General features: G+C 37.4%; 1 protein-coding gene across 1 annotated transcript; it reads left to right on the forward strand.

Moving 5' to 3' along the window:
- Nucleotides 1-263: 263 nt before the first annotated feature.
- Nucleotides 264-1,196, forward strand: LOC109257359 (olfactory receptor 8D1). The gene has a single exon (XM_019433387.2). It carries the CDS (start codon nt 270-272, stop codon nt 1,194-1,196), a length of 927 nt encoding a protein of 308 aa, XP_019288932.1. The 5' UTR covers nt 264-269.
- Nucleotides 1,197-17,779: the final 16,583 nt, after the last annotated feature.

Genomic DNA, 17,779 nt, shown 5'->3' on the forward strand with positions numbered 1-17,779 from the left:
TATACAAGCACATAGCAAGTTAACTGGGGAGACGTTCATTAAAGGCTCTGTGAACGGAAGAGGGAAACAAAGGAAAAGGAAAAGTGTATACTAGTATAAAAATAGCACAGGGTGCTTTAGGGAGACAGAACCAACGATAATGAGAGCTAGATTCAGTCTGTGTTCCTGTTAACTTTCCTTTTGCAAGTCTAGTTTTGTTTAGACCGGAAGTAAAAATCCGCGTTAATGGATTTCTGATTTTCCATTTCCACAGACATCTCTGGAGAAGAATGGTTGCCGGAAATCATTCCACGGCAACTAAGTTTGTGTTAGTGGGTTTAACACAGCGGCCAGAGCTCCAGCTGCCTCTCTTCCTCCTGTTCCTGGGAATCTATATAGTGACAGTGGTGGGGAACTTGGGCTTGATTCTCCTGATTACAGTAAGCCCTTGGCTTCACACCCCCATGTACTACTTCCTCAGCAGCTTGTCCTTCATCGATCTCTGCTATTCCTCTGTCATTACGCCCAAAATGCTGGTGAACTTCTTAGGGAAGAAGAATATGATCCTTTATTCTGAATGCATGGCACAGCTGTTTTTCTTTGTAGTTTTTGTAGTGGCTGAGGGTTACCTCCTGACTGTGATGGCATATGATCGCTACGTTGCTATCTGTAGCCCCCTGCTTTACGGTGTGATCATGTCCTCTCCGGTTTGCTCACTGCTGGTGCTGGTTGCCTTCATCCTGGGCTTTCTCTCTGCCGTGGCCCATACAAGTGCCATGATGAAACTGTCTTTCTGCAGATCCCACATCATCAGCCATTACTTCTGTGATGTCCTTCCTCTCCTCAATCTCTCCTGCTCCAATACACACCTCAATGAGCAGCTGCTTTTTATCATTGCGGGACTTAACACCTTGGTGCCCACGCTAGCTGTCTTCATTTCCTACGTCTTCATCTTCCATAGCATCCTTCACATCCAATCCTCAGGGGGCCGGTCCAAAGCTTTTGGAACTTGCAGCTCTCATCTCGTGGCTGTGGGGATCTTCTTTGGGTCAATCACATTCATGTATTTCAAGCCCCCTTCCAGTAACTCCCTGGAACAGGAGAAGGTGTCCTCAGTGTTTTACACCACAGTGATCCCCATGCTGAACCCTTTAATATACAGTCTGAGAAACAAGGATGTAAAGAAAGCATTGAGGAAGGTTTTGGTGAGGAAATGAGTCTTGCTTTTGGAGATTTATAGATGGGAGAAATGAAGGTTCTAGTGAAGCATGTTATTTTTGTTCATTTTGCCCTGCTACTCTGTTATAATATGTATCCTATCTGGATTGTTAAAATACTTCCCCATCTGTAATTTATTCCATTTTCTCAATGAAATAAAAAGGCATTTAGTAAAATGGGTATTAGTGTTCTTATTTTTGGACAAGAAAACTGAAGTTTAGATAGTTTTATTTTTTCTCACTTACTGTGGTAGAAGAGGAATAGAATTCATATTTTCTCCAGTGCTACTCTTTTATTCCTAACATCCTGTGTTTGCTTACCGAATACCTGCTGTGTAGAAGGTGGTAACTTGTCCCCTGATAAGAACGCTAAGAGGTATGTAACTCCATCCCAGATATCCATTATTCTTTTTGGTTTTTTCTTTCAAGTTTTTATTTAAATTCTAGTTAGTTAACTTATAGGGCAATATTGGTTTCAGGAGTAGAATTTAGGGATCTCCATTAATTCTTTGTTTAAAATTTTTTTAATGTTTATTTATTTTTGAGAGACAGAGAGAGAGAGAGAGACAGAGCATGACTGGGGGAGGGGCAGAGAGAGAGAGAGAGACACAGAATCCGAAGCAGGCTCCAGGCTCTGAGCTGTCACCACAAAGCCTGACACGGGGCTTGAACTCCCAGACTGTGAGATCATGACCTGAGCTGAAGTCAGAAGCTTAACTGAGTGAGCCACCCAGGTGCCCCATGGATCTCCATTAATTCTTGAGGGAATGAGGCAAATACACAAGAAAAAGAAGAAAGAAAGAAGAAGAAAGAAAGAAGAAAGAAAGAAAGAAAGAAAGAAAGAAAGAAAGAAGAAAGAAAGAAAAAGAAGGAAGAAAGAAAGAAAGAAAGAAAGAAAGAAAGAAAGAAAGAAAGAAAGAAAGTTTCAGAGCGAGAATGGCAAAATGCCTTTGCTCTTTTTTTTTTTATTCAGCATACTCAAAATCTCTTCATTTCTGTTCCATTTCTTTGTTGACTCTCTCTCTCCCTTTTTCTCTCCCCCCCCCCCCCCCACTGTCTTTCTGTGTCTCTCTCATGACACAATGGTTCTGTACTAAGAGACCTCTGAGCAGACATTTTCAGGACTGTGTAGGGTTTACACTACTCATTACAATAATTTTGTGAAACCTGTCTCACAGGGAGGATATAACCCCCACATTTGTTTCAGTTGAGATTGCTCTCAGTGAATTCCTGAACTGAGGCTGTGGTCGATGTTTCCAAGCTTGTGCTCTTACTGTATGAATAAGTACCACACACTCTAGACAATGTTTTCCCGGGTTTTCCCACATCTTGAGTCTCATGTACCATTTCTTCTGTGTTTGTTTGTTTGTTTGTTGTTGTGGAGGGAGGTTGAAATGACATATGCCTCTGATGTTTTGCATCCCTCAGCTGTTTACCTCTACTTCCAAAGAATGTTCTGTGGAATTTCTAGAGTTTTAACCTTCATCTCACATTGCTTCTTTTCACCCATTATTATATATTAAACCAGCAGTTGAAATGAGGTGGCCTTCTCCAATTACTTTTTTCTTTTTTTGCCTTTGCCAGTATGGTTTTTATTTTTTATTTTTTTAATATGAAATTTACTGTCAAATTGGTTTCCATACAACACCCAGTGCTCATCCCAACAGGTGCCCTCCTCAATGCCCATCACCCACTTCTCTAGATTTTGTCTTGGGAAATTATTCCACTCAAGAAATATGAAATCAGTAGGTCTGGATCTGCCAAAATCCCACTGTTCTAACAAAGTTTATCTATCTTTAGCTCCATCCTTTTTGATAATCCCACCAAGAACACATCTTCCCACTGGTTTCTTTCACGAGGTCCTAGGCTTTCGTCATGGCCTTGACCACCTGCCCCTTAACGTGGCTTTTCTTCTCTATGTCTTGCTCCATATATTTCTTTCATATGTTTTCTCATGGTCCACGTAATATCTGTATCTTCTCACGCCTTCCATTCCCTGAAGATCTTTCTGTATTTAAGACAAACGTGTGCTATTTACTGTTTTTCAGTGACTTTAATATTGCAATGAGTAATTTCCTGGATCAAAGCTCCTGGCTTTCAAATTATTTTCCACCACATATTTATAGTGTCTTCCATTCCCTTCCCCACACCCCCCTCTCTTTTAGCTGGCCAAAATAAGAATATATAAACTCTCATTATAAATTCATATAAAAAAGATTAGTACCCCATAGAAAAGTAGCCAAAAATTGTTCAGTGAACAAATATAAAAAATAATATAAATGCAAATGAGCACATTAAACTTGTCCAAATCTATTAGAAATAAAAATTTAAATATGCATACTTAAATATCCATATTAATTTCTGTAAGGTGGTTTGATAGTATATATTAAATATATTAAGCTATAAATTCTTGTGAGCTTTTACCAAGTTATTGAATTTTTAGTCATGTATGCTTAAAAAATAAAAGTGATATTGACAAAAATAGAGCTACAATTGTATTTATTGCAGTGCTATTGAAATTGAAAAAAATGGATTGAATTAATTAACCCTCAGAGATATCGACTTAAATAAAATATGGTATAAATATAACAATAGGAAAAAAAAGCAGGGGCACCTGGGTGATTCAGTCGGTTGGGCATCCAACTTCGGCTCAGGTCATGAACTCAGGGATTGTGAGTTTGAGCCCTGCATCAGGCTCTGTGCTGACAGCTCAGAGCCTGGAGCCTGCTTCAGATCCTGTGTCTCCTCTCTGTTGCCCCCTGCTTGCACTCTGTCTTTCTCTCTCTCTCTCTCTCTCTCAAAAATAAATAAAGATTAAAAAAATTTTTTCAAAGAAAAAAAGCAGGAATAGAACATTACTTTGTGATAGGGAATATATCCAATGTGTATTGAAATTTAAAAAGACATGCATGAAGAAATAAATAAATAAATAAATAAATAAATAAATAAAAATAAAAAGATGTGCATGGCAAATGGCATGCACATACATGAATCACTAGGATAAAAAAATCCCCAATGCATTAAGATTCTTTCTTTTTCCAGCTACAATAATCATAGAGCATGCAAATTAATAAGGATAATGTTATAGGTATGGTTTAAAGTTCTTTTTGTGCGTGAAGAGGTATTGTTGAGGGCAGAGGTATTGAAGTAGTCTTATTTATTACCAGAAACATTTGGAAGACATTTTTCCACTGCATCTCGTGAATTTTTATATATGTGTATACACAAAATGCTTAAGAATACAGCTCTTTGAATTTTTAATTATGTTTATACCCCTTTAGTGACTATCCAGATAAAGATATAAATAGAACATTAGCTTCACACTCAAAGGCTTTCTCATGCTTCTTCCCAGTCAGTGCCCACTTCCTACCAAGAGGTAACACTAGTACAATTAAATAGTTTTCCTTTATTTTGAACTTTGTATGAATGGAAACATACAGTATATACTCATCTGTGTCTAGCTTATATTACTCAAGAATTTTTCTATACGACTTAGTCATGTTGTAGCATGTTCGTATAGTCTCCCTTGTATAAATAATAAGCACATTTATTTATCCATTCTCCTGTTTAATGGATATTTGGAAATGTGTTCAGTTTGGAGCCATTATGATTGATGCTTCTATTAATATACTTTCATTTGTCTTTTGGTTGATATATATAATCGTTTCTTTGGGGTATATACCCACTCCTGGGTATATGTCTATTGGGTTTATATAGTAGTTTACTTAGCTTTAGAAAATATTTACCCTTAGAAAATAATGTCAAACTATTTTCCAAGGTGGTTGGTAATGCCATACAGCCACCAGCCATGTATGAGAGCTCCAGCTACCCAAGATCCTTATCAGCACATAGTATTGTGAGTCTTTTCAACTTTGACTATTTGGCTATACCTTTTTCATTGCAAAGTATTTTGTCCAGAACTTTGGGGTAGCTGAGGTAATGATGTATTTTCTTGTCTGTAAAATACGTATGAAGATCTACCACAGGCAAAACTGACCTATGGTAAGAGAAATAAGAACAGTAGCAATTTGGTGGTTGTAATTCAACAGAAAATAATAATACTTGCTTAAATTTAAATCTCTCCATATGTCCTCCTAAAAGCTATATAGCTCAACTAGAAGAACAGGTAAAACGACATAAACACTACACCTTCAGCATAGCTAGATAATAGATAACACTACCAACTTCAAATTACCTAGATTCTAGCAAAGATATTGGTCCATGAAAACTAAAATGTCCATCTTAAATACAAAAAAATACTGAAAAAGTAGACCTGGTAAACCAGAACATTGACTATAGGGAAGAAATCTAACAGGTGCACACAGTATTCAAGGATGTGATCTTAGAGAGGCAACACTTCCAGAAGAGAAGAGGATTAGACAAAAGAAGAGAAAGCTTTTGGAGTCTGGAAGGAAAGGGGAAAAGAAAAGCAAGCAGAGAAAGGTAAAGTCCTGAAATAAAATAAATATTAAAGAAAGCTTAAAGAAGGACACTCAATGTCTTTTCCTTTGCCTCTCTTGCAGAAAATAGAAACTACGTGTCTCTACACCTACAGAAGAGAGCATGGATGAACTAAGATTACAGGAAATTATCTCAAAGAGTAAATCTTGTCCATAAAATACATATGAAGATCTATCATAGGCCAAACTCACCTAAGGTAAGAGAAATAAGAACAGTAACGATTTGGTGGGTGTAATTCAACAGAAAAGAAACACCAAAGGCACATAAAAAGAAGAAATTATTAGAGGGCAGAAAAACCATGATTTGAACATCAAAAGCCTATTGATTTTAGAAAAGAAAATTTAAAAATATAAATCTATGACTGAATTAATCAAGATGAAAGAGAATAAATATGTGAAATAAGAAATGAGAAACAATAATAAACCCTAAAAACAGAAGCAATGAAAGCAAACCATGAGAAAAAATTTTGAGATTATGCAAATAAACTTCAAAACTTAGTTAAAAGGGCTAGTTTTCTAGAAAAACACAGTTTACCAAAATTGTATTATGAGCAATGGTGATAGAGATCAATTTCCATTAACAATTAAAGTTATCAATAAACTACTTCAGAGAAAAACACCAGACCCAGATTGTTTCAAAGGATAATTCTAGAAAAACTTCAAAAGTAAATAGTCCCAATGCTTTAAAAAATTTGGAGAATACAAATAAGGAAAATTTCCAAACTTTTTTATGAAGAAAGTAACACATGATACCTAAAACTAATAAGAACAAAAAAAAATATTATGAAGAAATAACATTTAAGAATATCAAAGCAAAACTACTAAACTATATTTCTCTTTTGTGAGAGCAAAAGAGAGAGAGAGTGCATGCTGATGCGTGCAGGTGAGGGGCAGAGAGAGATGGGGAGAGACTCTTAAACTGGCTCCACACAGAGCATGGAGCCCAACGTGGGGCTTGATCCCATGACCATGAGATCACCACCTGAGCTGAAATCAAGAGTCGGATGCTTAACAGACTAAGCCACCCAGGAGTCCCCTAAATATTATATTTCTAAACAGAATCCAGCACAATTAAGAAGATAATGTGCCCAGACCAAATAGGATTTATTACAACAATGACAGGTTTTTCAATAATAGGATTCTGTAATATAATACCTAATAAATGTCAGAATTGTTTAAGGCTTCCCCATGTTATATCAGGGGCAAGGACTTGCATTTGTGGAGTGGCTTCAGGATGAGAAGTCAATGGAGATGTTTCTTCCATCTTGAAAAATGGGAGTGGTGGCTGCTCATTCAGAGTCCTGGTTGATTGAAAGGTATCTGGGGTCTCCACCATGTCATGATACGGCTTCACCAACTGAGGGAATCCACAGAGGTCAGGAATCTGAAAGAACACAAGCATATAGAGGTTTTATCTGATTTTAAAGAATGTAGCTCGGCTGTGGTTAGTACTTGAGGGTCAAGATTTAAAACGTTAAGAGTGATCACAGCACAGTTGAGAAGTTGTGGTTGTAATGAAGACAGCCATGGGTAATTCCCCCTTTTTTGTTCTTTTAACACATTTTTAAGTTTATTATGTGCTCATTCTACAATTGCATGGCCTTGTGGATTATAAGGAAATTTAATTTTATCTGCCATTTCCTTCTGCCTTTGTTTCCCATATCATTCCCCCCTCTGAACAGTTTTGACCCTTAAAATATTTAAGGTTGCTGAGGGTGGATGGTGTTCTCTTCTGTAACTTCTTCCTGCTGAATAGGAGCATAGAGAGGTCCCTACCTATGGGCCAACATTGCTCAGTTGGGGTTGGTATAGAGGAGTTACAAAAGGTAAAGACAGAGTTCAGGGGAAACAGAGCCTCCCTGAGTAGAAGGGATCACCTGTCTACTGAGAAGTATAGCAGTGAAGAAGTCTTCCAACAAGACTCACAGAACTATGACAAAAAGAGTAAAAAATGGACATAATTAAAAGATCTAATGCAATTGACAAGGGAATTCAGTCATTTCTGTGGCACATAACACTTCAGAATATCAAGTGATGACCTTATACCAAAAAAATATTAAAACTAGGAATTGCATATAATCTCTAGAACAGTTAGAGCATTTACTCAATGTAACCTAAGACTTATTATTTGTTTGACAATACTTCTGAAGTAACAACATACCAAAGAAGCTTAATTGGTCAAAAAGACTTCATTTACAATTTAAATCTTGGGAAATTTGTTTTAAAAAAAATTCAGAAAGATATAAAACACCAAGCTACTTTACCACCAGACCCAAATATCCTTAGTTTCTCTGCAATAAGGAGCCAAAAGCAGATAAGCCTTGTTTAGTAATCAATGCTTTAGCATCCCATCCTATTTAGAAAAGGCCTAGATGTCCAATGAATTCAATCCCAATTTGTCATGCAAGCAAAACTTTTTAGGTTACTAAAGCCTTTAAAAGCTATCTTAACAATTACCCATGAAAACTATGAGACAAAGTTAACCATTACTTTAAGTCATCCTTTTGCTAATGAATTGGAATAGAGATAACATGAGCTTATTTGACCTTTGATAAACCTATTTCAAACCAACAAACTTACGTTTGGGTCCGCCTGACAATTTGTTCCCGTGGTTAACTTTCACCTGGAATACTGATGGGAAAATCTGAAGTGGGTGCTCTTTGCTCCTTGACATCTCAGAGACGATAAGGGTAGGGGAAATATTTCTATAGCTAATAATATGGCTCACAGTTCTGAATGTTGGGTAGAACCCAGTCCAGTGTATAATACATGTTCTCAGTTTTTTCCAGTTTTCCAAAGGCAAGAAGCCCTGTGAGTTTTCCCCAAGGCATCTGTAAACACTGTAAGGGCATTCTTAATAGGTTGTAGCATCGTGGTAAGGACATCATCAAAGGGAATCTTTTGTTCCTTTAAAAGGTTAGATTTTCCCCAATGACATAGGGGGAGCCAGCGTTCTCTGGGTGTAGGGGTGCCGAAGGGGCTGGCTGACAATAAGGAGGTTTAAGTTCCTTGGAAAAATTTTTATTTACTTTGAGTGGGCCTATATCTTCATAAACATCATCTGCACTCAGGGGGACAATAGCCAAATGGACAAGAGACCATCTAAGAATAACTTCAAGCAGTACATTGGTGCTTTCTGTATGGCGTGCCTTTATTGTTTTACCTATTTGTTCCCAAATGTCTAGGTTGAAGGTTCCTTGCTCAGGAAACCAAGGGTGGTGTTGCTGGATAATTATTAATAATTTAAGGAGTGCTATATGAATGTATTGTTCTTGTTCTAGAGATAGGGAGTCTCCCATAATGATTCTTTCAAAAGTTCCATGGCAGCGAATCCTAATATAGTTTTGCTTTTCTCTTACCTGGTCAGGAGAGATTGTAGTCCGGTGCACTTTTTTCTTTTTTTACAAGCTCTAGTCATTCCACAGTGTTCTGCCGTCCTTGAGTTACATGGGCTTCTTAGCCACATCCACTTCTAGTCATGTAGGCTTCTTTAGCCACGTTGGCTCCTCGCCCCTTGTCCTCTAGCCACGGTCGCCTTCTCAGCCATGTCAGCTTCTAATCACAACCCCTTCTGTCACATCAACTTCTTAGTCACGTTGGCATTTCTTCTAATGCTTCACGTTGCCTTCTATCACATTGGCTTTTCTTCTAATCACATTGGCTTCATGTTGCCTTCTGTCATGTTGCCTTCAATCACATTGGGGTCACCATCTGGCACAGACTATGAGTCTGGAGTTCTCTCTTGTCCAGCAAGAGAACAGATGCAGAATTGAATATGAGAGAGGCTAATGTCGGGGAGGAGACAAGAGTCCCAAACAAGGGTTTTGTGTCCGTATTTATTGAGCTCACAAGATATTACCCACGTGGTGAACGTGAAGAAAACAAGGTCTTACACACATGAACGTGGAGAAAACAATCAGACAGTAATCATTAACTTGTGTATGCAAGAAGCAAAGGGTCTAGGGAGCAAGTGGAGTTTGTACTCAAAGCACATTGGTATCAGATGGAAAGTGATTTTACTCATGATCCCATTACCTCACTACCAATATCTCGCTACCTAGCATGGGGCGCTTTTGCCCCATGGTGGTAGCTTTCTGCCCTAAGCTTTTTTCTAACCCATTTATGTAAGTAGAATCTACCTACCCACAATGGGTATTTGGGTTGTTTCTAGTTTGGGACTATTACAGATAAAGCTTGTATGAATTTTTTTGTGTCATGTCTTTATCAGGGCATATATTTCATTTAGTTTGAATAAATACCTTCTAGTGGAATCGCTGGGTAGTATGACAGTCATATGCTTAATTTTTTTAAGTTTATTTATTTATTGAGAGAGAGAGAGAGAATGATTGGGGGTGGGGCAGAGAGAGAGGGAGAGAGATCATCTCAAGCACACTCCACCCTGTCAGCACAGAGACTACACGAGGGGCTCAATCCCACTAACCAGAGATCATGGCCCAAGCTGAGATCCAGAGTCGGGTGCTTAACAGACTAGCCACCCAGGCACTCCAGTTGTATTTAATTTTTAAGGACCTGCCAAACTGGGGTGTCTGGGTAGCTCACTCGGTTAAGTGTCCAACTCTTGATTTGAGCTCCGGTAATGGTCTCACAGGCATGAGACAGGGCCCCACAACCACTCTGTGCTGATAATGGAGCCTGCTTGGGACTCTTTCTCTCTTTCTCTCTCTCTGCCCCCTCCCTGCTCTCTCTCTCTCTTAATAAATAAATAAACATTAGAAAAAAAGGAAACTGCCAAGCTGTTTTCTAATATGGTTGTACATCTTACATTTTCAACAACTACCTATACATAAGACTCACAGCTGGTCCACATTTTAGCCAACACTTGGTTTCATACATTTTTGTTTTGTTTAAATTTTAGCTAGTTTCATTTGCTTTCTTTGGTGGCTGATGATGTTAAACATGTCTTCATGTGTTTACTGGTCATTCTTCTATCTTGTTTGTGAAGTGTCTTGTTAAAGCTTTTGCCATTTTTTTTATTTGGGTTTTGAGTTTTTATTATTAAACTGTACTTATATATTTATTCTTGATATAATCTTGTCAAATCAGCCAAGTATACAATTATTTTAATAACTCAAGGAAAAATATTCTACCCCAGTTTTTCTCAATATATAAGGAGGACAATGAAAATTCACCTGAGAAGAATTTCAAAATAAACTTCATCAAGCCTCATCATGAGCCCACTGAATCATATCATGTAATAGTTTGCTCAAGGGGTGTGTGTGTGTGTGTGTGTGTGTGTGTGTGTGTGTGTTTTCATAGACTCCAACAAAAGGGTAACATCTGCCAGTTATAGTGGAAGGGATGAGAACAGAATGTTTATTTTTTTTTTAAATGTTTATTTATTTATTTTGAGGGATAGAGAGAGAAAGCATGCACATGTGCGTGCAGAGCCTGATGTGGGGCTCAGTCCCATGTACCATGATATCATGACCTCAGCCAAAACAAAGAGTCAGACACTCAACCAACTGAGCCATCCAAGTGCCCCCCCCAGGATGTTACTTTTAAGAAACTGAGAAGAAAGTTAGTTTCAGAGAAACAAAGAAACACACTATGACCATAACTAGTACCCTGCGATGCTACATACCTCTTCCCCATGACTTTTCTCAGCATATTCTTTACATCCTTACTTCTCAAGCTATAGATCAAGGGATTCAGCAATAGATCAATAAAGATCACAGAGATGTAAAATACAGAGGCCACCTTCCCCTGAGCCATGTTGCTGCTACTGGAGATTGGCTTAAAATGCACAAATATGATGGATCCATAAATTTCCAGAAGCTGTAAATGAGAGCTGCTGGTACTAAAAGCTTTGGACTTGCCTGCAGCTGAGGATTTTTGAAGAATGTTGGAGAATATGAAGGGGTAAGAGATGATGATGATAGCTGTTGCCAACAGATTGAATTTACCTACAGGTATCTTGAGGAGCTCATTTAAGTAGATGCTGGGGCAGGAGAGCTTTAAGAGAGGCAATATGACACAGAAGTAATGGTAGATGATATTTTCCCCCACAGAAGGAAAGCCTGATCATGGAGATCATGTGGGCTATAGGTCCTAACGCTGTCACCATGTAGACCCTAGTCACCAACACATTGCATACCTTTTGGTACATGGTGGCACTGTAGAGCAATGGACTACAGATAGCTATGTATCTGTCACGTGCTATGGCAGACAACATAAGGAGCTCAGCAAACAAAATGAAACAAAAGGAAAAAACACTATGCCATACAACCAGGATAGGAGATAACATTTTGCTCCCATACAGAATTTCCCAGGAGTTTGGGGGGGGTGAGTAATGAAAGTGAGTAATGAAAGAGTAATGAAAGTGAGTAATGAAAGAGATCTAAGAATGACCAATTATGGAGAAATAAGTACTTGGGATATTGGAGTTTGAAATAGAGATTTCAGGATCATATACTGAAATTCCCCACCACAGGGACCCCATAGATCCCCAGAAAGGATCTAAGGAGGAAGAAAGGCAGCTTGATTTTTGGTTCAATCTGTGACTCCTTCAAGGGCAAACTCAATCATCCTGGAATAATTGCACCTAGTCATTTGGTTCAGAAAGCAGGGGATATGAAACTCAAAAAAGAAAAATCACAGGATTTAAAAAATCTGTTTCTATGATTGGTAATTGCTTTGTGATTGTTGTGACAGGAAATACAACTCATCATCGAATTTAAATAGGTTGTCAAATATAAGCTAGTGAATTATTATAACTACATTTTAATTTAATCATGTTCAGAATTATGACTGTACTTTCCATGTCAGGATTATGTTACATTTAGGTAAAGAGGATCACAACGTTTGCAGAAACAAAAAAAAAAACAATAACAAAACCCAATACATTCTGATCTTTAATATTATTGGCAAGTATCTGAGTAGGTCAAAGCTGTCAATAATTTTTATACCTTCAAAGATTCCTCAGTGTCTGGAACAAATAGGTTCTCAGCAATTATGGATTGAGTGGAGACAGCATCTTCCAGTGCTGAAGCCCTCAGTGCTGGGACATCACATTTTATTAAGTGTTAGGAAAGCAGTGTCAATAATAACTACTCTCTCCCTCAATTTATCTACTGGTTGTTTTAATACCATCAATTCTGTTTTAATGCTGCACTTACTCTTCAGTTTAGCAAAAGTTAAGGAGACAATATATAGTGGTATTCTGTTGCATTTTTCAGCACAACCCTTTCCCGGCTCAACAATCTAAAACACACACACACACACGCACACACACACCAAACAACAGCAACAGTTATTGAGAATGAAACAAAAATTTCTGGCATATTGCACAAGGAACAGATGACAGTGTTTTATTTTATCTGGTCAAACCTATAGATATTTTATTTTTTAGAATCACTTAAATATTTTTCAAAATGATTTATGCTAATTTCAAAGATGTTCAAATAAGATAAAGGTAAAATGGGAAAGGAGTAAAAGTCATCTCACATTTGCTTATACACACATACTAAGCAAAATACCAGTAAGTAATCATATATACAGAGACAAATGCACACCCAGATAGTTACACAGAAGTAACAGGTCAAAATCATTTTATTAAAATGGTTTTACACAATGCAAGCTTTCATAAACAAAAATATTTTATAAATTTTCATCATCATAGAAGAAACAAAGTAACCCAATTTTAAATGGAAGAAATTGCTTAGCTTCTGATTAGTATAACCCATAAGATATATATCTATGGTGTTAGGGGAGTTTCTTGTCTCCACTGAACAGGTACCTGCTGTCTCTTTAGAAAGAGAAGGGGTGTTCTTGGGTATGTGCCGTGGTCCTTCACAAAAACTTGTGTTTTCGTCTGTTTTGTTCACTTTTCTTATTTCCTTCCTTCCTTCATTTTCTGTGCAGTCACCTTTTGTGATCTTTTTCATTTGCTCATTTCCAATGCAGTCAGTTCTGTATATCTCGGATATATGTAGTGTGTGAATTCACATGGAATCCTCTTCCAGATTATCTGAGAACTATGCATTCTCCCCTTTGAGGTATAATTTAAGGACTTATTATGTTTTTTGCACTTTTGTTTAACCTGGGAGTATGTGGGCAGATGGGGGAAAGAATTTTGTGTGTATCTCATATTTGATGAACTGGGTGTTTGCTTTTCCCTGAGATTTTGTTTCATGCGTTGAATCCAAATTCACTCCACCTACGCAGGAGAGGAAGGTATGCCCACTGGGATAGTCTTAGAATTCACAGTCTCAGGTTTTATCACTAAGATAATTTAGTTGCTAAAACTGAGTATGGAGCCCTGGAGACTTTGCTTCCAGTAGAGAAACACTTCTTAAATTGGAGTGTACAGGTATGAAAACTTCAATAGGAAGTTTATTTTCACTAATCTCTAATTAAATGTTAACATTACTGTCAAGTCAGCATCTTAGTAACTGATCATGTTAAAATATGTAATTATCTATGACTTTGTCACCAACAGAATCACATCTATTTTTCTATCACATTGAGTTGCTGTACATATGTTATAAGGATGTTATAGGGGTCCTTAGGATGAAATGGAGTACTGATCATGACCATTTGTACCCACTGTTACCTCAAATTATAGTAATTATTTGATCTGCTACCAGCTCTTGTGATTTATTTCACTAATAAAGAAGCCACAAATTTATTTTAAATATTGTGATATCAGTGGTATAATTTTTTAACAAATGTATATTATACAGTTAGAAACATTATTCTAAGAAAGAAGCTGATTCTTCATCTGACCACCTAAATGGTCTTTGATCCCCCAAAGGAATTGGGAACCTCTATATTAGAGAGTCAGCACTGGTTTGATGTTGTATCTCTTCCTAATCTCATCCATATGTAATATCTCTTCCTAATGGTGATTAGGAAAGAGGAAAAGGAATATGGGTTTGTCCTCAGCATCAGTCTGTTTCTCTCTAAAATGATGGCATTAGTAAGAATTCTCACAATTTTGTGAGAACACCAATTTCCCTCACTGCCATATTTTGACATTCATTTCATGGATTTTTTAACTAGTTTTTTTTTTTTTTTTTGTATTTCACTTTATATATGTCAGATTAGTATTCTGTAATTTGTGTTTATTTTATCATTCTTACTGGTAAGTCAGGTTCACATTTTTGTTTCTTTCAATATTATGTAAATGGATACTATGGAACTTAAACAGAAAGTGAACTCATTCATACGTGTGGGGCTGGGAAGAGATGGGGGGAACTATAAGAGAGTGAATATACAGAGTTCGAGGGACACAAATAGGAATAAAACAGAAGAGAAAATGGAGAGAAAAGAAGAACTTATCTCAGTCTCAGGTTTTATCACTAAGATAAGTTCAATTAGATATGCTTCACTGCCATTAGAGACTTGTGTTATTTTTCTAGAATTTTCTGCATTTTGCTAATATCAAGCTTATTTAATGAACAGGGTAGGACATTCTAAAGTGTTTAGACACAAAGTAGAAACTTAGAAAACTTCATCTCCTTTATCCTCATAGAATCTAAGTGAAGAAAATTTTTATTTTTATTTTTATTTTTTTTTTTTTGGAAATAACAGTAAATATCTTTATTTTTTTTTTATTTTTTTTTTTAATATATGAAATTTACTGTCAAATTGGTTTCCATACAACACCCAGTGCTCATCCCAAAAGGTGCCCTCCTCAATACCCATCACCCACCCTGCCCTCCCTCCCACCCTGCCCTCCCTCCCACCCCCCATCAACCCTCAGTTTGTTCTCAGTTTTTAACAGTCTCTAATGCTTTGGCTCTCTCCCACTCTAACCTCTTTTTTTTTTTTTTTCCTTCCCCTCCCCCATGGGTTTCTGTTATGTTTCTCAGGATCCACATAAGAGTGAAACCATATGGTATCTGTCTTTCTCTGTATGGCTTATTTCACTTAGCATCACACTCTCCAGTTCCATCCATGTTGCTACAAAAGGCCATATTTCATTTTTTCTCATTGCCACGTAGTATTCCATTGTGTATATAAACCACAATTTCTTTATCCATTCATCAGTTGATGGACATTTAGGCTCTTTCCATAATTTGGCTATTGTTGAGAGTGCCGCTATAAACATTGGGGTAGAGGTGCCCCTATGCATCAGTACTCCTGTATCCCTTGGATAAATTCCTAGCAGTGCTATTGCTGGGTCATAGGGTAGGTCTATTTTTAATTTTCTGAGGAACCTCCACACTGCTTTCCAGAGCGGCTGCACCAATTTGCATTCCCACCAACAGTGCAAGAGGGTTCCTGTTTCTCCACATCCTCTCCAGCATCTATAGTCTCCTGATTTCTTCATTTTGGCCACTCTGACTGGCGTGAGGTGGTATCTGAGTGTGGTTTTGATTTGTATTTCCCTGATAAGGAGCGACGTTGAACATCTTTTCATGTGCCTGTTGGCCATCCGGATGTCTTCTTTAGAGAAGTGTCTATTCATGTTTTCTGCCCATTTCTTCACTGGGTTATTTGTTTTTCGGGTGTGGAGTTTGATGAGCTCTTTATAGATTTTGGATACTAGCCCTTTGTCCGATGTGTCATTTGCAAATATCTTTTCCCATTCCGTTGGTTGCCTTTTAGTTTTGTTGGTTGTTTCCTTTGCTGTGCAGAAGCTTTTTATCTTCATAAGGTCCCAGTAATTCACTTTTGCTTTTAATTCCCTTGCCTTTGGGGATGTGCCGAGTAAGAGATTGCTACGGCTGAGGTCAGAGAGGTCTTTTCCTGCTTTCTCCTCTAAGGTTTTGATGGTTTCCTGTCTCACATTCAGGTCCTTTATCCATTTTGAGTTTATTTTTGTGAATGGTGTGAGAAAGTGGTCTAGTTTCAACCTTCTGCATGTTGCTGTCCAGTTCTCCCAGCACCATTTGTTAAAGAGACTGTCTTTTTTCCATTGGATGTTCTTTCCTGCTTTGTCAAAGATGAGTTGGCCATACGTTTGTGGGTCTAGTTCTGGGGTTTCTATTCTATTCCATTGGTCTATGTGTCTGTTTTTATGCCAATACCATGCTGTCTTGATGATGACAGCTTTGTAGTAGAGGCTAAAGTCTGGGATTGTGATGCCTCCTGCTTTGGTCTTCTTCTTCAAAATTACTTTGGCTATTCGGGGCCTTTTGTGGTTCCATATGAATTTTAGGATTGCTTGTTCTAGTTTCGAGAAGAATGCTGGTGCAATTTTGATTGGGATTGCATTGAATGTGTAGATAGCTTTGGGTAGTATTGACATTTTGACAATATTTATTCTTCCAATCCATGAGCAGGGAATGTCTTTCCATTTCTTTATATCTTCTTCAATTACCTGCATAAGCTTTCTATAGTTTTCAGCATACAGATCTTTTACATCTTTGGTTAGATTTATTCCTAGGTATTTTATGCTTCTTGGTGCAATTGTGAATGGGATCAGTTTCAGTGAAGAAAATTTTTAAAATCCCTTCAATTATTTACTAATACAAAAATTACCCAGACTTGACATAGAGTTTCTATTGATGATTCTTACCTAATTCAGCTATTAGCATGGTCGCTGTAATATTCTGTGTTTCTAATTATATAATGTCTTCTGAATTTATTAACTGGTGTTTTCAGTAAAGAGCTTTCCCTTTTCTAATACTTTTTATTTTATTGTCAGTATGTTTGTATCAGTAAGGAACCATAGATTCTCAGAAGCAATTCATTTTGATGTTCAAATTCTCCTAAATTTGTCCAGTAAATTTGTCTTCCCTTTTGACACATCTGTATAAACTTGGGGGCACTTATTTATTCTGTGCAATACTAAGATGTTCTAGGCTCATCTTGAATTTTAGGTACCCCACCCTGGAATTTACCATTTCTCCATGAAGTCCTTGTTTCTTTCAGTGGGTTGTGATAGAAACCAAATTATCATTGGATAATAGGCATGAACTTTGTTACTTGGATTTCATTGCTTCTAGGCCCATTCAATGGAAAGAGCAAGAATAATTATTGATCAGATCAGATCATTCTTCTGTTCAAACCCATCAATGGCTTCCCATTTCACTTAGAGGAACAGTCAAAACTTTCAAACTTGTCTTCAGGCTCTACAGATTTTGTCTCCCTCCTCCACCATCCCTCTGATATTACTTTTCATGACTCTGCCCCCCATTCACTCTCTTTAAAGCA

The sequence above is a fragment of the Panthera pardus genome, unplaced genomic scaffold (genome assembly GCF_024362965.1).
Source record: "Panthera pardus isolate Hobbes unplaced genomic scaffold, ASM2436296v1 HiC_scaffold_12, whole genome shotgun sequence".
Lineage (NCBI taxonomy): Eukaryota > Metazoa > Chordata > Mammalia > Carnivora > Felidae > Panthera > Panthera pardus.